Below are 27,095 nucleotides of genomic sequence, written 5' to 3' on the forward strand. Positions count from 1 at the left end.
CAAAATGAAAACAAAACAAGACAGTGTATTATCCGGGTTCTCATAATAGAAGAGGATCACCCACAGCAGAGCTCGGGAAAGAACTTGAGTAATTGCACTTTAAATTATCGCAGGCAAGCTCTACATGTGTGTGGTCATGAAGACTGCTGCCCCAATGCTTGCAGAGTATGCAAGGTTTGTCTGCCAGTATCACGTAAGCATGGGACATCCTGACACCTCGCACAGTACACAAACCCATGCCGGTGCAGCTTTGCTAGGACTGCCTAGAGGTCTGGGTGTTTTAAAACCTCTCAAGAACAGGGTACCAGGTTGTTAATGAAGATCACAGCCTTACTGGCTTCAAGCATGAGATCATGTAAAGGCACATGCACGCTTTTCCTCCAACAGCTCTTAGAAACCACTGGTGCGTGTTGTCTTACCTTAGTCCCTTCTCTGCCTTTTTTCAAAAGATTAATTTAGAAATAAATTAATACTGTATTTTAAGAAAAAAAAATCACTGATCTCTTACTGTCATTCTTTGGGAAGTCTTAAAGCAACTACTTTTATTACGAAAAGAACTTGCTCAATGAAATTTGCACTTGCAAAAGACTAAGTAAAACCTGAACAGAGCTGGGGATTTAGTTCAGTATCTCAACACGTAAACAGCTTTTAACTAACTGAGAAGTCCAGACAACTCCTACTAAGACCAACCAGAAGATGATCATTGACTTTACAGAGATTTAAATAGGGTTCAGGTAGAGAAAGTCAGCTTCCACATGCCGGGGTCTCCTCTGTGTTGACTTTTCGTGGGGCTTCGTTTCTGCTCCAGTCGCACTGGGACTGTGGTTAAATGAAGGCTTGAAGCTGGGCAGGGGTTCAGTGACGCAGATTGGTCAAGCGAATTAACAGCAGACACCCCAGGCTTTGGGCAACTCTGCCTAAAGCACTACAAACACATTTTAAAGCTGTCCTTCTCTTTTCATTGAGGCTGACTAATTAAAAAGCCAGTCCCAAATGCAAAAGCACAGACAAAACTATTCTGATCACATAATGCGTCACATCAGGACTAAAACCAGGCAGGTATTTTTAAACTCGTCCACTTAATGCAATATCTACTTCCTAGACTTTGACCTCAGCATCGCTTCTGACAGGATCAAATCCTTGGGTAATTGACACATGACACAGCACTGAAGAAGGAAAACCAATTTCAGCTGTATTGACTAAGTATCTTTTTTTCCGTAACAGCTCACATTTTTACCAATACAGCAACAAACCCTTTGCAAAGGGTTTGGAATGAGTTACATCAGGTATATATGTGCAGGTGTGTTGATGGTCTGACCTGTTAAAAATAAAAAGCAAAACCAATCCTCAAAACAGAGCACTGAAACCATTATGCATTGAAAATGAACACTGTACACATCCATTACTCCCCACACACAAGTCACAAGTGCAATATCCTTTGAAAAAAATTGCTCCTCAAAGGAAACGCAAAGAGGCAGAGTTTTTTAGTGTTATGTTTAGTAAGATAATGTGGGCATGTGTTGGAAAGCACAGGTTGGATTTTTTTTTTTTTTTTATAAGGCAAGAGGTTTATGTTCCAGAAGAATAGATGGGGTAAAGAATGAAGAAATGTTTTGAAAATGACACATTCTTTCAAGTTTCATTCTTATTTGACATACATATTACAAAATAAAGATTTTAAAAAGTGCTATATGCTTTGTAAGTCTCATCACAATATGTAAAGCAAAATTTTACACCTGCTGCCTAAGACAAAATGTTAGTGGCAGTGTTAGCGGTAGATTAGACTTTTGCGCTCTCTCTTTTTCCTCAGCGGCTGGGACAACCTCCTTCATCATGCTTAAAGAACAGACAAACAAACAAACCCCACTCTACACACATTCCAGAATCATTTAGAGTCATCTTCTAAAGTAACAGACTCCATGAAGTTGATGACAGTTCACTAGTGGCTTGCTTGATACCAAACCCAAGGCTCATTCTACCCAGTACCCTGTGGCTCTTTGATCAGCCAGTATGAGAGACAAAGCGTTGAGAGGTATGTAACCATGATGACATTGACAGATATGCTAAAAGGATTTTAAAAAATTCCAACAAAAACAAATGTAAAAAAATTCATCCGCCAGCCCTCAGCTGTTAGCCCATTTTAAAAAGGTAGAGCAGTTTGCAGTAAACAATGATATTTTAAATCTTCAAGGACATACAGAAACATCCCTCCCACCCAGCAATCAGACGTGAAGGATTTCTGCAGCACAGTCTTCTGGCTCTGTGTAATGTGAAGAGTTTGTGTCTGAATGGTGAACCCCAAGCATTTCTTTACTTTCGAAGTTTGGCTCCATTAGTGCAGGTTTTTCAAAAATATTCTTTTTGCTAGTTTCTGGACAGTTTTGTACATATATTACTCGGTTATAAGCTTTAAGTCTCTTCCACAGCTGTACGTACACTTTGCATTGTACATACATGAACAGAAGTCCTCCAGTGAAACCAATAGCCACAACCACCAGCTTAGTCCAAAATGGCCACTCTAGAATCCCTGTAAGAATGAAAATTAAAAAAGAAGGAAAAAAAAAAAAAAAAAAGGACCAGGTCAGTATCGGCTGAACTACACTGGATCTCTCAAAAACATCCTTTAAGGAAACTGTCACAGAGTCTGGGCCATGCAAACTGTTCTTATTTTGCCATTTTTCTTGTTTGGCCTTTTCTGCCCCGCCTGCAAGTCAAACACATGCAGACTTCTACTTCACATACCATATTTATTCTCACTCACCAGAGGAAAAACAAAACAACTGATCCTCTATGTCTGAGCCCTTGGGCAGCACAATCACAAACAGAGTCAAGGCAACAGCCAGTAATAAGTTTAGGTCCTTTTACACCTGTTTTTAAATGAAAATTGGATCAGATTATGAAAGGAATTCTATGGCATGGTTTCCTTTTCATAGCAGGAGATTCAACTCAGTGACCCAAGACGTCTGTTCCACTCTGTGATCACACCCTACATGGAGTCAGTCTTTAAACTCAAAAGGGAACAATTGTTACCAACTAGCTTGACATGCCTGTTATGCAGACCAGGCAATTTTATCTGTATCAGACTCACTAACTTACAGTTGAACTAGAGCATCTCTTCTGATGCAAAACTGCAAGTGTTGGAGATGCTGAAGCATTCTGGCAAGCATACCCTCTGTATTAAAAATGACCATCATTACTTTTCCTGAATTCATCTAGCTTGAACTTCTAGACATTGTATCTTGTTACATCTCTATCAACTACTTTTAAATGACAGTATTAATTTTATACATCTTCTGCTTACATAGGTCCTGTACCCACTCAGAGTTTCTCTCCCTTTAAAGAAAAGTGGCATCACAAGATGGATATGAAACCATGCTGAATCACCCAGTATCAGGTTTCTCAGAGAATAAAATCATGGCCTCCCAAGTATTCAAAGTTTTTACCAAGATACGGGCCAATGTTTTTTTGGAAATACATGGTAGCATGGGAGGAATGAGAATATTTTAGTCCTAAAATACAAAGGGCACTGCAATGTGACTACAGATGAAATCCCACCCACGATTAATACCCCAACCTCTGATTCACAGGTGAGCTATCTGATGCCATCTGTAGCAGTGATGGCATATGCTTGCCCCTGTGGAGACATGCATGTATACCCACACGCGCTCCCCACACTCCCCAGCTCATTACAGCACTCCCCAGATTTAGAATCCAAATGAAGGGAGCAAAGGCAGCACTGTAACAAGTACTAAATATTCACACTAACCCTTCTATTCACATTCATCTAATATATTTATTGACTAAAATAACCTGGAGACTATAAATCTTTGAAAGCATATACTTTTCATTATTATATGGAAACCTTACACTGAAAGGCCAACAATTTTCAGCATACATGGAAGAGATGGGGTTGGATGGAACAGAAACAAAAAGATTTCATGCAAAGCAACTTCCTGGCTGAAGTCATGAGCAATCAAACTACAGCCCAAATGAGAAACAGCAGCAAAACTGTTCCGTTTGAAGTGTGATTCTGCTCTAAAGAGACTGTAACAGCTCTGTGGATTTGCAGGCTTACTGATGCTCAGCTACCTCCCCAGGTGACAATCTTCAATCACCAGCAAAACATTTTCCAACTGCATGTCTAGTTGGCATGCAACACTCTGTGAGCAAGGACAGCTTGCATTTTAATGGCTCCCAGCCTTGGTAGATAACCCCATCCCTTCTACCCCGCCTTCAGGGACAGCTCAGCTGCTTGAGAAACAGTTCTCTGACAGCTGCAAATTTGCAGCTAAACAGATTTCAGTTCGATAAGTTTACAGCTGGCGTACTAAAGAAAACCTACTATTCAAGCAGTTAAGACATCCCTGCAGTGGGGTGGCAGCCACTACATGAACTGCAGTGCACCTCCTCTCAGTTGCGTGATTGGAGTCCTAAGAATCAACCTGAATCTCTTCTGCCTTCAGGCACAACCACTCATAAAAATTTCTCCAGGCTAACATGGCTCTCACAGGAAACTAGTTCTAACCCACCTCTCAGATGACAGAATAGAAAGAAAACCCTGTTGATTTACCTCAAAGATTTGGATTTAGGTTCCTCTTACTAATTCTCTTTTTAAATAGTCTTCTGGTTTTGCCCAGTTAAAAGGTACCCATAGCAGCAAACAAATACTTACGTCCTTATCTGCACAGTAAGCGTTCCAAATCAAAACTAAATTAGCTAAGGCAGTGCAATTCTGTCTGGCTACAGTGGATTAACTCTCATATTTGTGCATTTCACAAATACAAATTAAAATGACTTGAAATACACTTAAAAAGCACCCGCAGATGAATTTACACGGATTTAACTAAATGATTTTAGAACTATGCTTTTAAACCAACCCAACCTCAGGCTAAGTATATACATTACCTGCACACTCATTCTCCGCATCCTCCCTGCATTCAGGATAAATAATTATTCGAAGAGAGTAAGTGGGAAGATAAGCAAGTAACATACCAGTAGTCTGTCCCTGTTTAATCTCTTCAGCGGTCCTGTCTATCAGGACATAGAGAGACCATACAACACAGGTGATGGCAATGATATGGAATGTTACAGAGCACATGATCTTCCTCCTCTCGCTGGCTGTCATCTGCAGCTTCTCCCACTGGCAAGAAACCCAGAAGCAGAGGAAGAGATTAGGTGTTTATTGCAGTTACTAGAGAGTATAAAAAGAGAACGCTGATAGGAACAAAATCCAGGCAGGAGACCAGTTTCCCCCTAACACGGATTTTAAAAGTCAGACAGCACTATCGCTCTGTGTGCAGAACGTGTGCGACAGCGGGCACCTCGCCCGGCTGCAACGGGAGCGGACCTGGCGCCGGAGGGGACCTGTGGTGCTCAGCTCCGACCCGGAGCCCCGGCGCGATGCCGCTGCACCCTGCCTGCCCGGGCAGCTGCAGCTCCCGTGCAGAGGGACCCTGCCGCGCGGCCGTGTGCGGCACAAGCAAGGCTGCTCCTTCCCGTGTTCCCCGCTCAACAGCGGGTACCCACAGTCACCGCGGAGTGTCCGGAGCGGCAAAGGGCACCCTCGCTCAGGCAGGCATTCCGTGAAACACTGCAGTAAGAGTGGAACATGATCCGAGCGACCGGTGCGTGCAAGACGCCTCACACTGAGCTCTGTCACAGTCCCTTGGTGCGCAGTCAAGGCTGTTTTTAGTTCTCACCTCCTACCCCTGGGGGTTTCATTCTGTCTTCATGTATATTTAACACCACTTACAGCAGTGACACCTGTATTTTATTTTCAGTGTTTCAAGTGCACTTAAACGCGTGTGCCCCAGGAATATACAGTGGAACTGGGATGACAGCTTTTGTAAGCGAGAGGACGCAGCAAATTAAATACCCAGACCTGCATCTATCAATAATGTTTATACAGCCCAAATAGAAACCACAAAGTCCGGTTGCTGTCACTTAGGAAAGATACAAAGAAACTAGACAATTATAACAGATGCTTCTAATATGCAAAGAATTGTTCAAAAACAGGTTTTGTTTTTTTTACCTGAAACACCTGGAAGCTTTTTTCAAATTATTTTTTGGCAATTTCCCCTATGTATATATGAAAGTTTTTGCATGTGGGTTACACATCCCTCAACGTATCTGCTTGGAACAGAGAGTTAAGATGGGCTTTTCTCACACTTTCACAAAATATATACTGGGGCACATAAGCTTCTCATACATACCTATGTGTTTCTAGAGACGTGCATTTGATGTCTCCTACAACAATTTGTAGAAAAAGAGGACTTTGAAAAGGAGGAATAATGTGGAAGAGAGTAGGGATGACCTGACTGGTATGATTGAGATCACCCATTATGTTAAATTATTGTTTCCATTGCTGCAAGAATGCTTGAACCCTGAAACAAAGACTTTGAGATACTCTCTGTCTTGCCAATAATCTCTTTGGCCAGTCCAAGCCACGTCTCCAGTTCTGTGAGCATCGAAATCTCATCATGGCACAAGAATTGAAGACTTCCAGCAATGACATAGAAAGCTACATTCTTTCAATCTTATTAGAAAAAGATTGGACAAAACATTCCCTTTGGATGTTGTGTTTTAAACAGAAAATTGCTTTTGCAAGTAAACAAAGTTGTTTACTTTTGATAGAATGTATAAATTAATTAATTTGTCAAAATGTAAGCCTGTGAAATCTATTTGTGAATGCTCTTACAGAGCCACATAGACTTGTGTTTTGACTAATTTACATTTCTCTCTTCTGTTCCACAGCTTGAGCACCTCCGCTGGACAGTAACTCCTGTGAACTGCTGGCTCCATAGCTACCAAACCAACCCACACCATCTCATCTCTTCAAGAGATACGACTGCACAGCAAAAGAGAAGATATTCTCCAAACTGTGCACTACTCCAGAGAGGAAACTAGAATCTGTAGGTCCCTAATGCATTATTCTGATGACACAGCATGTGGCATTTCCCAGTTAAAATAGTCAGCATTTCTGGGTTTTTGAAATGTTGTTAAAATAAATCAGCAGAAAAATTAGACTGAATATCTTCTTTTTTAACACTGAGATTTTAAAACAGAGCATCCCTCTCTTGTCTCCCCTCATCTTCACTTAAACCCTAACATGTTTTTTTGCTCACCCTCTTCCCTTAGTAACTTAGTGTTTGAACAGACCAATACACTGTGCTGCGATACAACCTTAACATTCTGAAGATGTTTAATTCCATTTCTACCCTACAGACAAGCACAAGCCCTATTATTTGTCCCATTCTGTTCATAATCACCAGTTCCAGACTATTTTCTCCTGACTGACAGGATATCATAAAGGCTGAATTGAAGATGCAGAGGCAGCTCATCTTCAGGCTGCAGCTGAACCTTGAAGAGACTCTTTAGATATATTTGAGAGGTAAATTCCTTCTCCTCCTTCTGTTTATGGCTCTGCCCCTATCTTCTGGCATCTGGTCTCTTTCCCCTAGATGACCTGTTCAGATATAACTAATGATGATGAGTGACTCACTTCTGAAGGTGCCCAACAGCTTTTTCTCACAGGGCACAAATATTCAGAAAATGCTTCCCACCCACTCCAGGCAGAATGAGCACAGAAAAAACAGCAGCCAACTGCCAGCTATTGCAACTCTTTTTACCTGGGATTCTCTAGTCTCATGTCTTTAATGTCCTATGACTGGGCTGTGCAAAGCGTTGTCTGTGCAGATAACAGAGCCCATGACAGCCAACATTGCAGCTCAGAAGTACTATGCTCTGTGCCAAGGGGCTACCAAGGAAAAATCTGCACTTCTTAGAAGGCTATGATTTGCGGCAGTCATAAGCAAAGGTCATCCTATCAACTGGACATGCTAAGCTATATACTTTGTAGACTGTACATGTCTGTAAAAAACAGAGTTGCTTGAAATCTGCTCTATTTTCTGCTAGGAGTCACTTTTAGGAATCAGATAACTCCTTGTAACAGCTTTCAGATGGCTGCAGTCCGGACTTCACACCCTACATGATTTAGGCTCATCATAAATGAATTCAACATTTCTCATTTATTCTAGTTCCAGACTGAGGTTATTGTTATTACCTCTTCCACTTTGGTAGATGTGACAAAGTTTGTCTGTGCTAAGAATACCAGTGACTTCCATCTCAAAATCCTGAGGGTACGGACCAACTGAAATTGAAAGCCCAGAGGATGTGGGAGAACAAAAGGGATACAGGCAGAAAACTGGCCTTACAATACAAGTAGCATTTAAGTACCTACACTTTAAGCACCAGATTCATGAAAAGAACTTTTCTATAAAACAAAAATACAGGTCCTAGCAACCTGAAGTACTAAAACCTACTCATTCACAGTCTAAGAAAAGGTAAAAATTAAAACATGTTTATTGCTGAACCTTATTCTACTTACAGTGTAACATTTTCACTAAAATAGGTTTGTTCTTTAAAAAGAAAAAAAGCTGTAATTTTTAACCAAATTACACTCAGAAAGTGTGATTTAAAGGAAGTTTAACCTGAAATCCTCCTATTTTCAGGAGAATTAAAAAGCCATGCGGATCTCAAAGCAGCAAACTAAAGCAGGTAACAGTAATACAAAACTCCGTATTTAAAAGAAACGTGGTGACTGCAGAGCCAATACCCTTGTGCATCAGCTCTAAAATGTAACTGTGAAGAAAAAGCATCAGGTTGCTGCAGGCACATACGTGTATGTGTGTGCATATGTATGTACATTTACACACTGAGAGCTGCCGGGCTACAATAGCTAACTCTCAGAGCTGGATCCCACTGATACTGAATTTAGCAGGCTGAGCGTTAATTTAAATCCTTTTGTATCTATACAAAACCGACCAGACTTACTAAGGAGCCACAGAAACATGATAAATATGTGGGGGGTGCTGCAGGCTCATGGGCCAGGACTGCCTCTCTTCAGAGTTGGCCTGTGTTTAACAAAGCATTTTCCTGGGGAAGCAGGTCTTGTGCCTACCTTTCGCAAAGGCTTCAGTTTTGTCTCCATGATGAACTCATACTTGCACAGTTCACAGCATCGCGTATCTGAGCTCTTGATCCATTGCTGCAGGCAGGCTTGGTGCACAAAATGAAGACTTCCCGTGCAGTGACAGGGGGTAATCAAAGGGCTCTCATCATCTCCTTCACAGTGACATATCCTGAATCAGAAGCAAAGCTGCTCATTAGGAGAAGAGGAAGCAGAAAGGATGTGGAAGAGGCCTGTAATATCTGTGATCACACACGGTTATCCACTGAGGATCCTGAGACATACAATATCAAAGGAACGTGTTCTACAAAGGAGCTAAAACTAAAGAACTCCCTTGCTGCGCAAGCACATACACAGGCACAAAATAACTGAGCACACACACTGCTAACTAGACAGCTGCTTTCCAACAGATGAGGCGGACACACAGAGCCTGACAGAAATGCAATATCCGAGAGAAAAAACAGGGTAAGAAATGACAATGCTTCATCTAGGACAATAGCACTTAACTGAAAATAGCATTTAAACAGATCAGACAGCGCTTCCCAAGACAAAATATGCAGAGAGGTACAGCTACTCATGGATTAAGATCTGAAACAGAAGATAAAACTGAATTCTCAAACCAATGGTGAAACATCCCACCCCAGTATCAAGAAGAATTAATTTAGGCAGCCTAGATTTTGCACAAGAGAAGTGATTATTTCTAGTGCCAACTGCTACAAGACAGATCCACACTGCAAAGCTACAGCACTGAATCTCCCCAAAATACACCTACTCTAAACAGACTAATGGTTTTGCTATCCAGTTCCTACTTTGCAAGAGCTGCTAAGGAAGGATCAGCTCTGCAAAATTCCCCATTTCCCTCACAGCCTAACTGTGCAGACAGCAAGGACACCCAATATAGTGTTACTACCAGGTGCTGGCATTTGATTTCCAGCTTCAATTTATACACAAGCCTTGGGCTGCGTCAAATGTCACCAAGTCCTCCTAACCATGTGGAAGAGGTCATGAATTGAAAGCGGGATGGTAAGGAGCTCAGGGAATGAATATAAGTTACTAAGCACATGTGAAGTACACTCTGGCATGCCGCCATCCCTGTCTATTACTGAAATCTCTTACTGATGTGTAGCATCTTGCCTCTTGCGACCTTGCTGATAGCTGGCAAGTGGAAATGAAGGAGTGGGTGGATTACAAAAGTGTCTTATTGATGACAAGCCAGTACAGAACTAGATTTTGCTGGTAATGGGGGGGAAATCAAATAATACTGGCATGTAGTAACAAAGCCAGTTTCATAAAGTGCTGTCAAGGAGGAGAAAGATTAGGATAGTAAAATGCTAGGTAGAGGGATGGGACATTTGCTCCTGTACTTTGTGACTCCTGCTCCCCAGCCACATTTTGGAGCTGCGATGAGGCAGTCCTGAAGACAAGTCACCAAGAAGACAGTCCAGAGCTGGCTGTTCCCACCACCTGTGCACGATTAATCCTCTGTAGCTGGAACAAGGACACCCATCCTTTTTGGACCTCACACTGCGGACATCACACAGGCCCACCACTAACACCCAGCACTGAGATCCCCCTTTTGACTAAGGCATCCAGAAAGCCCGTTACAAGTAAGAGTATGGTGGGATACAAACTGTGAGGAAAAAATGGGGGGGGGAGGGGGGGGGAATCTTAAGCTATATTGACCTGATCTCAGAAGCAATGTTCAAACAGCCTCCTGACTCCCCACCCTCTGACCCAAACTAGCAGTGACTATCAGGACAACACAGCTCATTAAAAGCTAAGACATGTTCAGCTTGGCCTTTAATATGCATAGCTGATTCTCTCATGATATTCCCAGTTTGGGCACTGATAAGAAAAAAACACCATCTCAGAACCCCAAACCTGAAACAAATTGCAAGAGAATTTATTTGACTCCAAAGGAAATTCTCTTGCTTAGTAGCCTTGTTAAGCGCACCAGAGGGATGCAGGACAGCAGAGAGAAGGCTGCATGCTTCAAATCGCACATATTTAAAAAGCAAGGTGACGGGGTGAAGGAAAAGACAGAAACAGCACAAAGGCAGGGGAAAGCAGAACGGTCACCACCGCACATGGGAGGGCTCAAAGGTAGGTGGTTCTCTGGTAAACCAACCTGCAGGTATCCCCCGATGTAGACACAGGGGAGAGAGGGGGGAATTTTTCTGAGAGGGGGGAAGGGCAGTCAAGGTCACTGTCCTTCTCAACTGAACAGAGCGGCGCCCGCTGCTCTTTTGTTTTCAGTTTCACTGAGGTGCTGTCCTCAAAGACGTCATCATCTCCCATATCATCAGAGGAGAAGTCTGTGCTTTCCACCAGCACGCTGGAGGATTTCTCAGCTTGGAAGTGACTGGAATAATTCTCCAGTTCGTGGAACTTATGCAGGCTGCTGGTGCTGGAGGTGTGGGAGAAGGAAAAAAGGTAACGCAACAGTTTTTTGCTCCTTGAGGTGTCACGGTCCACTTTGTCCTCCAGCAAGGGGATATGTACAGCGCTGTTGTTCTCTGCTCCTCCCGATGCACTTGAGTAGTTGGAAAGGGAAGGGATGTAGGAGTGCTTAGAATTGCTAAAAGTAAGAGGCCTGAGATTCAGCGGTTTCCTCTCTTTAAGATGAAATTTGTTAATCCTTAAACACTGCTCTTGAGTCGGGGTCAATTTGCCTTCCGAGCGTGTTCGCTCCATATAGTCAAAGCACTCACTGGTGCTCTGTGCCTTCTGGTCCACGTCATTGAGGGACTTGGAGAATTTCAGAGTGCGGGTGGGCTTTACACTCTTAGCAGACCTGAGTGCCTGGCCCCGATCCTGCCCACGGGAGTTTCTCTTTGCTGCATGTAACGTGTCCTGACAGATTACTGTCACAGTGACCCCTTGTGTCAGAGGGCTCTGGCAGTGAGGATTTTTCAAGACAACAGCAGACTGCACTGGACTGTGGTGACAACACTCAGAAAACACTGCACTGGAACTGCATGCAGAACAGTGGAATAAAAGCACAGAAAGTAAAAAACAATTACATAAGAGAACACATATAATTAAAAGTGAAGAAATGAGAATTACGGCTAGTGTGGGAATGGCAAACATAGCGGGGGGCCAAACAGTCAGTGGGATTCAACAAAGCAGTGTTAGACAGCAGTCGGGTCAAACAAATGGGACACTTCAGATGGGAACCCCACATCGCTTACTTCCCCATGTACGTGTTTTTCAGTTTTTTCTTAATTTGAACCTCGCACGAGCTTCACTGTAGTCATGCAAACAACACACTTTACCTGCAGATGTCCTGGTTGGATGGTGTAACAGAACTCCGAGAGAAGCTATGAGGGGCAGAGATAGAGGTTGGACTTCCAGCCTGCAGTGACATTAAAACAAACAAACAAACAGCAAGTCACAAGTCGGAAGAGTTTGGTATGCACAGCAAATCACCTTCAGGGTTAAACACAGCATAAGGAGTCAGGTATCATTCTACATCAGACATTTAAGGGCTAGTTGCAAGAAAGTGGCTTTACTGTCAAATTCTAAAAAGGGAGGTCACATAGCCTCATCCTTGGAAAAATCGGAACAGAAACATTTTCCCCCCAAGGTCAAATGCAGCCATCTCTGGAGCGGAACCTGCCAGCTGTCAAACATTGCACAGAACAATAGCTCAGGAAATGAGCAATGCTACAGTAATTAGAATAATTAGATGGAGGTGTGTGTATAGACTAGTTGGAACTTTGCTACCACATAATAGCTAATCCTTCCACTTATAACCAATGACAAGAGATTAGAGGCTTGGGGGTTTTTTTCTCTACAAGACAGAACCGTCAGTAATTCAGTAACTCAGACACTATTTGGTGACTTATTTTCCATACTAGCATATGCACATGAACACCATCTGCCAGAGCAGACCATTCCATGAAGTACTCTTCGTACTTTGCGAGGCCTTTCATCCTGCTCTTACTCTGACAGGGTCTTCCATCTACTTGGCGAAGAGCTGTGGCAGCAGTCACATTCGTAAGACCCAACAAGAGCACAGTGAGAAACAGAATAACCGAAGAATTCAGCTGAACTTACTCAAAAAAATAAAGCTAAGCTCTTGGCATATTTAACACTTAATAGACAAGCCTCTAAAATCAATCTGGTAAGAACGATCATTGTCTTGGAGTTGGGACTCGATGGGCTATTATTACAGGCCTTTTCTGCTGCTATGTTCTGTGGGTCACTGACAGAAACGTCTCGACCCTTCCTAGACATTCTGGTGAGGAGGACACCTGTGCCGACAACCTCGTAACAGAGGATCTGTGAACCTGGTCCTCCCATGTTACAAGCTGCCGGACAGGCTGTGCAGCTCACCCACCACTTCAAAACACTGCTCGCGTTTCAGAATTCAAACAAAGGTTTACAGCTCTTTTTGATCTGCAAAGCGAAGCCTGAAACCCAGGAAGGAACAATGCAATCAGCAGAACTACAGAACTGTCAACACCACGCTGGGTGCACAAAAACCAGCAGAGCCAGCACAGACCTGGGCCAGGCAAGTGCACAAAGCCAGACTAGGAGAGATCTCAGGTTATGAAAGGTGTGTTGCCGCAGAAGCACGGTGTGCCCAGCCCTGTACTTCAGCTTGAGATGCCAGAGGTAGCTCAGTCATCACTGCTTTGATAATCTCTGGTTGTGGTGCAACACACACGCACTGTATCTTGTCTCAGGTCTCTTCAATTCTATACTTAATTTATTAAAAGTTGCCATGGTATATTTAAACAAAGCCACCGCAGGCTCTCATAAAAATAGCAATGTTCCTTGTCACACAACATACTCTTCTCTCCTTGCGAGAGAAGATGGGTGTACTAGGACACACACACTACTTTCTAAATACAGATACAACTATCATCTTCCGTGTTACAGGACTCATCTGTTAAGGTTTTGTTTCTCTAGCCAACAGCACTAAAAAGAGCAATGTGCCTAGCCTCATATTGGGATGTCCCAGGTGCACCAAGCCTGAAAAAACAGGTATCCATTTACAGCCGGGTCTGCAAGAGTCGAGGGCAAGACTCAAACAAACACCTCTTGATCCGTAGCAAGACACTAACTTACTTCCATCCTACCCAGCTAGGTATGTGTACAGAGTAAAAACCAAGAGAACAATCCTGGGCCAGAAAGCAAACTGAACTACATTATGACTGTGACAAAACAAATTAAAGATTTGAAGATCAATTATTTGCTTTATCCTGTAAACTATGGTTATCTACATTTTACACCACTTGCGCATGCTAATGATATAGGATGCTGATCATACAGTGAGGTGAATTCAGGTATTACCTGGAAATTTGCTCTATATTTGATGTTTAACCTCCCCTAAAAGCAGGTACATCTCCAACTTCAAATGCTGTCTTTTAAAAAGAGTGTGTGCAGTAACTTTTTTTAAAGAAAGACTGACAAGTTAGTGAAAGACCTTACACACAATAATCTGCTGATATAATTATGCAAATGAAAATTACTAAGACTTAAATAATGAATTATTTAAAAAGACATATTTAGCAATCTTCTAAAACCAAAATATTGAACCAGTAAAACAGCGTGTTGCATTCTGCCATGGAAACAGAGTCATATATTGTTGGAATTGAAGTTATAAATCAATTAATAAATCTGTCTTTATGTTATGAGCAAATCACAGAAGGTAACCTGATTATAATGAAACCACTCTCTCTACTCCTTCACTTTAGCAACGAAGCTTTCCAAAAAAAGACAGTGGTGTATATGATGTGATACTCTAATAGCAGATGACTAGATTCAACGATCCAAAATTCCCCTTCTGAAACCATGATTGCTGGTTTCTTGATCCAATTGCCTGGCACCAAGACAGTGTCAAAAGTCTCGCTGCTTGGGAACGCAAAAGGCTGGGACAAGCAAGAAATTGTGGAATTTAGTTTACATTTCAAACTCACTGTTCTGTGTCTAGATGCCAGCATTGTTAGGACAGCTTGCAAAACCCCCACATCTCAAGCACATTTCCTTCTCTTCCTATCTTCCTGCTTCAATACAGGAGGTCCTTTCCTCCACCTTCAGACATAATGCAAATGCAACCAAATTATGAACAGAGGTTAACATACTTGGAAAGGCACTACAAGTGGAACAACAAAACACTGGAGGAAGTTACACCTCACCCTTGGTTTAAGCTAAGGTAACCTGTGGCTACCACAAAAAGCCACGGTTCAATGACCCTCCGGTCTCTCACTCCACCCTCCCTTCCGCCCATGCTTTTTGCTCATTAAACTATTTACACTGCTGCACTGCCAATCAGATTAGGATAGCGAGGTGAGGTAAAACTAACCTCTTCTTTTACTGATCTTGTTTAATGCCAGTCACTTCCCTAGCTTCAGCTGCCAGAGGAACAAGAGTTGGTTAGAGCAATGAGCCTGTAACGGTGAGGCACAACTCACTGACAAGAGAAGAGCATAGTAAAATGCAAGCGGCTGCCAAGGGCCCGAGAAATAAGTTCTGCCAGTCCTAGAAGCGGAGATACACACGGCTGACCCTGGCCAGTCCACACAGCTCAGCTGGGCTTACTGACTCAGACACAGAGCTACCAGGCAGAGACGTGCCACAGAAAAGAAGAAACACTGGCAGCCTTGGGCCAGCACAGGGCAAAGAAGAGGCAACATGATGTGTGAATGCAACAGAGAGGTGGATCCGGCTAACTTGGAGCTCTGACATTGCTCCCATGCAAGGCTCGGCTCTGAAGAGGCTTGGAAAATAAGCAGTCAAAGCCTTCACCACTTTGTAGCTTCTGGCACACACACCATTCTTAATGCCCCAGCAACAGTCCCTTCGATTGAATGGGCTACTTATGGTGACGACAGCAGTAGTAGGCTTTAAAGCACTCCTTGTCATAGGGAGTTTCTGCCATGCTCATTATGCGATGAGTAGCCTAAGCCTTGCCAGCTAACTCCAGAATCACCTGCTGAATCTCTGTGGACTTTCATGTCCTTTGCATGGAGGAATATCACCTCCTACGACAAGCCCTAGGAGCTATGTGCTAGCAAGTTACCCTGTACAGCCAGACTGGTTGCCCAAAATAGCTCAGGACTAAAGGTCAATAGTTAGTTAATTGTGTGTATTGACATTCCCATCTAATGCAATTCAGTGAGGTCACAGTGCGGCCTTCTGCACTGGTGTTTAGATAATCACAGTGACTCTGAAGGTAGCAATCTCTGGAAGCCTACAGCACTCTGTAGGGTTGCCATCAGGAAGATATCTCTCTCTCTCTCTTTATATATGTGCATGTATATACATGTACATATGTGTACATACATAATGTATATGCCATAGCTAGTTGTTCTCATTCTACCCCCACTCCATGAACAGTGTGATCTATTGGTGAAGAAACTTGGCCTTTTCTGATTACCTACTTGTGACTACATGCTGCACACCTGAAAACAAAAAAAAAAAATCACCCTGCTTCGGAAAATAAAGTCATCTTTGAAGTGAGTCATAGTGAACATGTCAATTGTATATGGGTATATGCCAAGATAATCCACTTATCTGAGATGGCACTTCTGGGTATAGTTGCTATCTTTGCACTCTGGGTGTTGTGCATCAGTACTAGCAATTATACCTCATTTTAAAGAACAGGGCCTGTCACATTCTAAAAATCTTATCAAATTATTCATTGAGGGTAAAAAGTTAGAAACAACTGAACTCTAGAAGAATTCTTCCACTGATTGGAAGTCCGAAGAGAGCAAAGAAAGGTTTTCCCCCACACCTGAAAATGTCATAATTTCTAGGTGCCACGTGAATAGGACCAATACTGTGGCCCTACTATTTGTGCTACAAAAACACTTCGAAGTCTCAGCTAAGGACCTGGAACTAACGTACTAAGCACTATACACATTTAATAATGGAGTACACCTCTCCTTTGGGCAGACAAAGAGCTAGAGAAAAGAAGGAGCTTCAGATAAATACAAATTTAGCAATAGAGCAAGGAGCCAAACACTCCACAGCCCAAATTTCAACCTGGCATTTTGATTATGGGTTTGCCTTTATTTTACATTGTGATGAACCCATCTCAAAATGATGCTCTTCTGCTGGGCTAAAAAATAAAACAAAACAAAACAAAATAAAATAGCAATAAAAATCCTAAAAGGTAGCTGCACCTGCTGTCAAAAAGACTGATGCTAAAAGATGTCTCAAGCACCACTAGACCACTGCAGCAGTTTCTGTCTGCCTCCCTTCCCCGTATAGAACAACAGGAGCATAGTGATCGTCTTCTCCACTGAGCCAACTCCAACTACAACCAGTCCCTCTGGGGATTAAAGAGACACAGCTAATCATAGTAGGTGTTGACTAAGTGGAGACATCTCCCACCACTGCCCCAGAGTTGTCCTGTCCCAGGCACAACCAGTGATCAAGGCCCACTACCTTTAATCACTCCCCCAGCCCCAAGCAATCCCCCTGCACTGTGATGCTTTTTCAGCACTGAGATCACAGTGCTGCGATCTGCAATGGGCCACGGGCAGTTTTGTTTGAATCAGATTTGTCTCTCCTGCTATTAACACATCACAATGACGAATGTGGCAGAAGCACACGAGAAAGACAGAATCAGAGGGACAGTTATCACACCCTGTGTTTTGGAAAAACTTATTGCCAAAGAGCTATTTTATCTCTCTCGTACAGATCCTATTTAAATGTGTATTAAGAAGGCAAGGCTACTGCTAGACGTGGACATGGCAGCTTATCTTGCATAGTACATCTCCAGAGGCAGCGAAAGCCCCAGGCTCTCCTCCCTCTTTAGTTTACACCACAGAAACCAAGATCAACCACCCCATACCTGTTCCTCTGGCAGGACCTAGATACAGACAGTGATCTGGGAAAGAGAACTACAGTGGTGGAAGCCCTGTGAAAAAAGGCACCAAGTGCTACTGCAAGGCACTCCATAGCTAACCTGGCTAATCTTCAGACAGGGAAAGGATGAAAATACCCAGGGAATCACCTCCCCTCCCTTTGATGGGGCAGCTCTGGCTCGTCTCATCCACAGTGGCAAAGTTCAGTTCTGCTGAGAAGTCCTGAGCCTGGGCTGAACACAGGCAGGGAGGTCTCAATTAAACCCAAGGGACACATCCATCATTTCTCTGGAGCCACTGCACAGCAAATACAATTGCTTGGCTCCAGCCATCCACCAGGATGCAACATATTTGTGTTTTCATGCTTTCAGCAAGGGCTGTATTCCATGTACACGATGGCTGAGGGGCTCTTGCCGAAGTGCGCTGCAGCTATGAGGTCTCTAACGCTCATCTGTGGAACAGACACGGTCATTTCAGCGCAGGCATGCCAAGGGCGGGCTGCAGCGGAACCAGCACACCCAGGCAGCAGTGCAAGGAGACCAACCAGTCATGCTGAGCGTACTAACCTGACACTTGACAGAGCCAGAACAGATCACCTGTGGACAGACTGGATGTTGCGAAGGGCAGACAGCCCTGCTGACAGGCTGTGTTTCAAAGTTTTTCCTAAATACCACTACGGCAGGAACAAATATCAGTGGCTTCTGGTCTTCTCCATTAAATTCTCCCTACCAGACTTGTGCCATTTTGACTTCCAGTGCATATTAAAATCAAGCGTCTTTAGCTGGTATAAGATGCATTATTAGAATGGAGACTAGTTAAAAAAAAGGGGGAGGGGGGAAGATGGGGGCAAGAGGCATCTGAAATTTTCAGGATGATCAACTCCACCATATAATTTGGCAACAATTTGATAGGAACCAGCAGTCAGCGGCTGGAAGAACTTTGTTCCATACTTTATAATGTATATGACCATAATTAAAATTATGCCTTGAAACTAGGAGCAAAGATGAAGTCAGCTTCCCCTCATTCTTCCTAAAGAAATCTAAAGGAAGGTTCTGGCAGGAACTTTCTCTAGAGATACCAGAGCCAAAGACACTAGAGAAATGAGGCTATCTACCCCTTCAAAATCCCCCCAAGCGTTAATTCAGCCTGCCTACAGCACAGGATTAGTGTTGACTAAACCCAGTAACAACTACACAGGTTCTGCAGGGAGAAGAAGGGAAAAAAAGAAATAGCCCTTTGACTTTAAAATCTTCCTCAAAGTACCTTGAATGCACTGAGGAAACAAAAGAGGAAAGAAAACTCCTGAAGGTTCCTCCTTCACAGAGTGCCCTCATACCTATACAAAGTAAGAATCCAGCCCCAGGAGAGGGGATTTATCATAGCACAGGGAGACCATCACACTCCTTATGAACATGACCACACTGTGCCCCAGCATGAGATTACTTGCTCTTGTGGATGAGCAAGTAATGAGGAAAACCACGTACCTTCATCTTCACACTATACAATTTTTCCTGTCTTTTCCTTTCCCCACTAGCTCAGTAGAAGATTTTTTTTTTTATTATTATTTTTTTTAAGCAACTTGTCTTTCCGTACCCCGAGGCTCATGTACCTGAACAGAACACCTCCGAGCTGCAGTTCTTTTCAGTAAGCCTTGGTCATCTGATAGACTACAGGATAGCTAAGCTCTGCAGCTGAAAAACCTGGACTGCTTTTCTACAGACGAATGCTCACTGAATCCATCAAAGCTTCAGGCAACAGTGGATGTGTGTATTCATATGCTTTTCTAAATCTGTTCCAAGCTGATGAACAGCCTAAATGGATTTTAAATTTCATAGCAGGCTTAGGCTACCACTTTGCATCTGCACTGGCTGCCATTCAGCCCAAAAATAATGTAATACTTTGCAGTGTGCTTCTGCTCAAAAGATAAAACTGTACAGGCCTTCAGAAAAGACAAAGCATTTACATTCTTTAAGGAGTGCACTTTTGATTCCCTTGCTGTGATCCCAGTATTAGCATTTTCAAAGTTTACCCCTTAGAGGGCCACGAAAATAAGACTACAAAGTGCTTCCCCCCTATGCTAAAATCATCCCTGCAGAGCAATCAGATGACAGGAATAGCACACAGATGACCTGAAGATATTTCCATGCATCACATCATCAGTTTCAGGACATATCAGACACTTTAAAGCTAATTTGAGGATAACTGTTTACAGACCAGCTTTGTGAGTGACCTCATTTAGTCTGCTTGTAAGCACAATTCCTTTATCTAAGAGCAGAGGGCACGAATTACCATCACTGTGAAAATCCCGTTTTTAGCTACTCTCAGTGACTAGCTGTGTTTTAGGGTCAATTTCATCTACATTTAGAGGATGAAGTCTCTATAAAGCTTAATTATTTCTCTGTGTGGCTTGTATGATGAAGGCACTTACCAGTGAACAGTGGCTTCTTGGCAAAAATGCTGGCTTAGGGTAAACAGTTGAGATGTGGATCTGGGCTGTATACCCCTGTGCCAATCGGGGGTGTTTCCATCAGCACCACTGTGCTTGAACAGGGCAAGTTGGGAATCGGGCCATGTCCAAGTCCCATGACTAAATCAATTCAACCTGCCTTCAACACTATTTTTTTAATTTCAAAACAAGCATAGAAAAGATTCCAGAAATTCAAACACTTCATGTGGAGCAGACTTAAAAGGACTGTTTGAAATAAGGACACCAAAAAAGCAAAGGAGTTCCTGGAGGAATGCCATATCCCCCAGCGTGCAACAGACTGCACAAAACCTAATGGCACCATATGAAGATCCTCCTACATCTTATTCCCTACTTATTTTTTGCTGTTTCTGGCCTCCATCCCTAGCCAAGTATTCAGGTGATTGTTTTTTCTTGGCTTGGCCACATGTACTAGCATCTCTTCAGCCTCTCTTAGCATCTGCTTCTTGGAGAACAGCCTTTTTGCCCATTCCTCCCAATGGACGTCTCTACCTGGCCCCAACACTTGGGGTCTATGTTTGGAGAGGTCCTGCTACCTCTACCAGCTGATCTCATTTTCAGTGGCACCATCTGTCTGCCTCCCTCCTTGATCACTTTTGGCCCGAGGGCATTGCTTTCCTTGGTCACATCGAGTAACGCAGCATCCTCTCTTGGCTAGAGGCTGAGTTCTGACTCAATCCTTTCCACTCATACTGCACTGTGCAACTGAGTGCGAAGATACACAGTAATAATCACAGCGGGTTCATAATGACATATCAGCACCAGAACGGCTTTGAATCAAGTGTCAGTGCCAAGCATTTGTAGCAGATTTGCTACAGTGCTAGGCTGTAAGCTAGATTTGGGTGGAAAAATAATAGCTGAAACAGTCATTCGCAGGAATTGTGATCATTATTTCTGTACACACGCACCCCCCAACATACCTGGAAACACAGCATATAATTGATTAAACTCAACTTCAGTTAAATAGCTCCTCTTAAAATGGTGTAGTATCAACAAGCACTGAGGATTTCAGAAAGGGCTGTACAGGCAGCCAAGCATTTCTATACTTTTTCCTATACATATATTCAATCTGCCTTATTGGCCAGGTTGTTATACTATTCTAAACAAAAATAAAAGGCCCTTTCCTATTAAACCTCAGAACTAGTGAAAAATTTTGCATGTACTTAAGGTTCCACGCAGCATCCCACTACTATAATCTTTCCTGTTTTGTGCTACAAATTGCTTGCAACAGCCAACCACCTGTAGACTGCAAAAACAAATTGTTGCAGCTTAGCACTGAACTGCCTGGATGTGCAAGGCAATGTTTGGATGTATGAGGCAAATCAGGGGACTGATTTCACGGATGGGACTTTGACATCTTGCCCTTGTTAGAAGCTATCTCCAGAGTGGAGTAAGCACACAGAATGGATCAGACACAGAGGCGACAGAAGAGCAGTAACAACATCAATACCTCTGGGAGGCTCATGTTTGCAACCAAAAAGTCTCACCCATTGAACTGGCAAAGCTGACTTTTGCTCCCCTTGAGAAATTTAGCTTTTGTAACACACAGCAATCATGGTGAACATTTAAGTGTTTCAAGATGAATGCAAATATTGATGTCTCACTCGCCAGTGCGCCCAAGGGGGGCTTTGGCAGAGTGCAAGGTCCTTCCCACTGCACTGCCACACCAACGGTTCTTGATAAATTAAGAATGAACTGTGCAGCTTTGTATGGTACCAAACGGCTGCTGTCAAAAGGTTTGTTGTGCTGAATTTCAGACACTCTGGGAAAAGTACAATGACACTTAATGATAAAACTACCATCTCTACTGAACAATGCCTGAAAATCCAATTAAGAATCCATAAAAAGAGAAGAGCCAAGGTAAGAAGGAACAGGCACAGTGCCATATTAAAAAGCACAGATGAGAAGTTATACTCACATAATATATCTTTCAAAACCCTTTCTAGGAATGCATACTTTCTGATGCTGAATGCAAAACACAACTCCACATCACTCCATGATAACACCACTTTCAGCTTGGTCAATACCTTGTGCACTGGACAGTTGCCCTGCTCATTATTTAAGACACCCAATAATCTTGTCTTCCTGCTCCAAAGTGAAAGTTGTCTCTGCCCATGTAAACTATAAATTAAGTGCAGCCACTGTTTCCTCTGCTGGAGATAAGCATGAATAGCTTCCTATAGCTTGAATTAGCCAGAACAGAAAAAAAGGGACTTAAGCTTTTCACAGCCATAATGACTCAGTCTCTCATTAAAAGTCACTATTACCAGCAACATCAACTGTGGCAACACAGGCTTGAGGCTTATGCACCCCATGAAAAATACTGGTCAACCAGCACAGCCTTGCTTGCATGAAGGCTTTAAGCAATTGTACTTGTGTAAGCAAAAAGGTGTCAGGCTTCCAGGTAATTAAAAATCTTATTTGGAATGCAGAAGTAGGAGCAGGGTATGTATTGTATCTTCTGTCCAAGATAACATTACTTTTTTCCTAATAGCATAACAAAGCAATTGTGCTTTTGATGTGTCCATCAGCTATACTGAACTATGACTAGAATGGGTAGAGCATCATGCTTCCCTTACAAGATCCGGCCCTGTAACAGCAAACGTTTTAAAATACTTACATAGCCATGCCCTGATAACAATGCATTTCATGGCACTAACAATAATTCAGTGTTGAAGTGACAATAAAATAATGTCTAACCACATATCCAATACATATTACAGGATGCATGGCTATATGTATCTTACAGAGAACATTACCTCAGATAGCTTATGGTATAAAAGAACATATTTGAGTGATGTTTTTGGAGTGATTTTTCCCCTCAAGGTAAGATCTCAAGCATCTGCCATCTATCTTGCTCCGATCAAGCTAAGGAGACTGATAGCGTGAAAGAGAAAACCTGCTGTAGCTTGCATTTCACTTGGCCTGTAAAGAGAGTCTGCAAAACACCAGAGAGTTCTAATGTTTCAGGAGTGACTATCAATGACAGACAGGCATAAAAAGCATTTTCTACCGGTCACGTTGTTACATCTATCACCCCAGTTTTGAAATGAAAGAAATCCCAGTATCCCCCAGTTTATCAAAGACTGAGTTATATAGAAGAACATACCTTTGAGATGTTACTAGAGCGGCTCACTGAATGCCCCAAAGCCTTCTCATTCTGAAAAAGGAAGAACAGGATCACTGCAGCAAGAATCACAGTTATGAGGATTCCATGGAGAAAGTCTTACAGCTGTGGCTTTTAAGGATGTTGCTTCTATTGACATCAGCCTGATTTACCACAATCGCTAAATTGCTTTGTTTGCTTAACAAGGTATTACCTTGCAGAAAATCACATAGGCAAGACAAGTACAAACTGAGAAATACTAGAACAATGATTTCTTCTCTCTATGAATATTGCAAAGTCCTTTCCTCAGCTGGCATCTACTTTGGAAAGAATATTTCTCAGCCCTGCCTCATTTACACCCAGAGGCAAACATCCAGCCATTAAAACTGAAAGCTTCTGCTTAAAGAAAAAGTATCACAGTGACGTCCGGAACCAATTGTGAATAACCACATGCATGTCATTTCAGGAGACAAAGCAGAATTACTGAGGAACTTCCTATTTACCACAGAACTGAGAATTAAACTGGAAATCTCATACAAGATGGAAATAAAGAAGCTGCAATTGTCCAAACTGAAATCAGTGACAAATATATCTCTTACTTTTCAGTGCACAGACCCTGACTGGTAAGGATGACAATCTTATCTCCTACCAAAATAAACTGTGGGTTTCACGAAGATATTTCATCCTTTAAGGGTTCCTGGTTTCTGAACGTCAGTTTACCGTAAGTATAACCAGACATGATTGTTCCACTGGCAAGAGCCTAGAAATTGCACTGCAAAAGCTTTTCTGAATAAAATCCAACAAGAAATACTTTCTTCTAAACAAGTATTACAGACAGAGCAAGTCATAACAGTTGGTTACAGAACAGTATCTATGTTCCTCTAAGTCTGTGAAGTTGGGATGCAAATTGGTTTGAGATTTAAACACGCTGAAAAACAGAGCAAATTTACTACTGTCTCCTATGGACTCTATGCTGGATTAGAGTGTCTAGAATTGCATCCTTTCATATGGGATTTTAGAAACCAAACTCCTTCATGTTTATTCCTGACGATAATTTAACCTAACGAGACACTTCAACAACCCTCTCTTTCAGTTCTCATTGGCACTGACTGATCAGACAGAGCTTAAGGTCAGAAGTCCTGCACAGATAACAAATGGGGACATAAAAAACCCAGTCAACTGCAGTTACTCCTAGATTAGCTTGGATATAACACACTGGTTTCAGACCTTCTCCCTGTGGTTTGTTACAATTCAAGCAACCTTCAATGACTAAAGCCCACGCCAAGTCAGCCCAGGTGGCTGGACACCCAGATGCTACACTCACACTTTGAGACCCATGCGGCTCCCAGACACTTCTTCCTACAGCACATCCCCAGAACTACTTCAAAGCTTTGTGCTGAGAAAAGAGAAGGCAAGGCAAAAACTTCAGCATGTGTTTAGAAAAGCAGGCAGTCCCTTCCTTACACCACCAGTTGCCTCTCAACACAGCCCCGGGCACTGCCTCAGTTGATGGCTATAAATTGCACTTCCTCCCTTCAAAATGTGAGGAAGCAAATAGTGTTCTGAAATCCTCTGTACATAGGCATTTGAGTACCTAGAAGACAGTAAAATAGTCTTTCAGAAGAAGATAGGAGAAGTTACCAGGGAACCCCCCTCAATTTTGACAGATGGCCAAATTAAAAATCAGCAAAGATCAGTTTAAGGTCTGGAATAGTTTTGGCCTAGATTACCATTGACTTGAATGCCAGATCCGCATACTGCAAGGCTGAGTTTGATTTTTAAGATGACTATGAGCTTTTGTTACATAGATAACAATATGCCTGGAACAGAAACAAACATGTAAAGACCCCCAAAAACATGGACATAATGGTTATGTGAAGACTAACATTGGACAGGACTACTGCCAGAACCAGTATAGCTAAGAATTGACTCAAACTGGAAGGGAAGGACCTAGCTGATTTCATCAAAGGCAGTGTAACTACAGCAACGGGGGGGGAAAAAGTTCATTGAAGCTATAGAAGACAGGAGGAAGAAAAAAGGGGGCAGGGACATGTTCTCAAGCTGTGATGTAAAGAGACCAACACAAGCTGGCAAGCACAAAGACTTGTTATTGCATATATGTGAGGTATGGGGGGGAAGCAGGCTATGCTTGACCTTCTAGGGACGGGGGGAGGTAAGCAAAGCAAGGCTATGTGAGATAAGGAAAAATCCCCAAAAGAGTGGGACCCGTGGCCAAGAAGTCTGCCTCAAGCAACACATAGGTCTACACACACAGGTGACAGTCTCACATCCAGCCCTGGATGTCAAAGACTTCTGGGTGAAATTCCTGAAGACAAAATTAAACAGAGCAGAGGTTTCTTCACGTTACCTCAGTGCTCCCCAAATACTGCTGTCTAACTGAAGAAGATGCCTGCAAGGGAGTACGGCCGAACTTACACAGGCACCTGTGATGAAAAGGATGTGCCAAAATTCAATAAGCACGAAGAGGCTGGAGGACAAGACCTATATCTGCACGAGATGGTAAATGATGCAGAGCAAACATACTCTTAGCCGCATCACAGAAAACTGCTCCCGGAACTGATTTTATCTGATGGATGCCAGCAGCCTCTAAGAGACAAATCTCATAACATCTTTATTGATCTACTGTTGGAAACATACCTATCAGAGGTTTCAGTCAGTAGATGACTGAGAACAGTTGGTTTTGTTACTGAAAGAGTGATCGTTTTTAAACAAGAAAGCGGTCTTGAAAAATAGTCCCTTAAGGGTTACAGAGTGCATGCACACATATACGTAACTATCAGTGACATTTCTAGAGGACTCCTAGACACCTAAGCGTTCTTTCACATCTCAGTGCTTTACCATGTAAAGCTGGTACATCCATAAAGTCAACAGAAAATTCACTACAGCCTGAACCCAGGTTGGCCAAGATCTGTTCTCTTACGGACTACTTAACACCGACTAGCAGGAGAAGTTCCAACTCAGCCATATTTTCAAGGAGTGACAACTGACCCAATAGCCACTATCAAATCCAACACAGACTTGCAAATATACACACATTTTCCAGTCTGGTGGTCCTCTCAACTATCAAGCAGCCCCATCACCCAGAAAAATTGCTTTGGCCCTTGGACACCAGCTGACCCTGTCTTAGCCTGTCTCCTAATCAGGGACATTTTTTGAAACAGCTGCTCCAAGTTTCACAGTTTACATGCTCACAGACTTTGAAACGTGTTGGGCTGAAAACAGATAAACAATTGAGTTCTGCTGTGCAACAGCAATCTCCAGTTCACTATGACCACTCAAGTAGCACCCTGCTGAAGGAACATACAGTGCTTTCTTGCCAGCTTCTGCAAAGGACCAAGAAATTTATTTATTTATTTTTAAATTGTTAAACAGCAACAGAAACACTGCTAAGTAATACAGTTCATTAAGTCTAGCTGTGCTGTTTAATTCTCTTTTGCAAGTAAGATAATAAACATCAATCCTTCAAGAAAAAGCACTGTGGAAGCCATTAAATAGAGCCAGTGCTGGCTGGTGTTTCCCATGCTGCGATACATTAAGGATGCCGTATGTTTTCCAGTCATTAAGATAGCAAAGAGTTGTAAAGCCATGGAAGGGGCTCCTGGAATAGATAGATTTTAATGGCAGGCACAATTACTAAGTGAGGAATAGAAACATTAAATAGATAAAAATTATTTTAAAGGCAAACAAACAAAA

At 42.6% G+C, this 27,095-nt stretch overlaps 1 protein-coding gene across 2 annotated transcripts in view; it reads right to left on the reverse strand.

Annotated features, from left to right (window-relative positions):
* Positions 1-1,400: 1,400 nt before the first annotated feature.
* MARCHF8 (membrane associated ring-CH-type finger 8) overlaps positions 1,401-27,095 on the reverse strand; it is a gene marked incomplete at its 5' end in the record, with an annotated part of 74,736 nt that continues 49,041 nt past the window's right edge. The window contains 6 exons of one of the 2 annotated variants that reach the window (XM_082002058.1): positions 1,401-2,527; positions 4,993-5,140; positions 8,960-9,140; positions 11,097-11,942; positions 12,244-12,323; positions 23,385-23,435. In XM_082002058.1, coding sequence (XP_081858184.1) covers positions 2,223-2,527; positions 4,993-5,140; positions 8,960-9,140; positions 11,097-11,942; positions 12,244-12,323; positions 23,385-23,435 — 1,611 coding nt within the window. In that variant the 3' untranslated portion in view covers positions 1,401-2,222. The remainder of the gene's footprint in view (positions 2,528-4,992; positions 5,141-8,959; positions 9,141-11,096; positions 11,943-12,243; positions 12,324-23,384; positions 23,436-27,095) is intronic. The other variant, XM_082002059.1, reaches the window with a different exon arrangement.

This window comes from Phaethon aethereus (assembly GCF_964289735.1).
Source record: "Phaethon aethereus genome assembly, chromosome: 7".
Lineage (NCBI taxonomy): Eukaryota > Metazoa > Chordata > Aves > Phaethontiformes > Phaethontidae > Phaethon > Phaethon aethereus.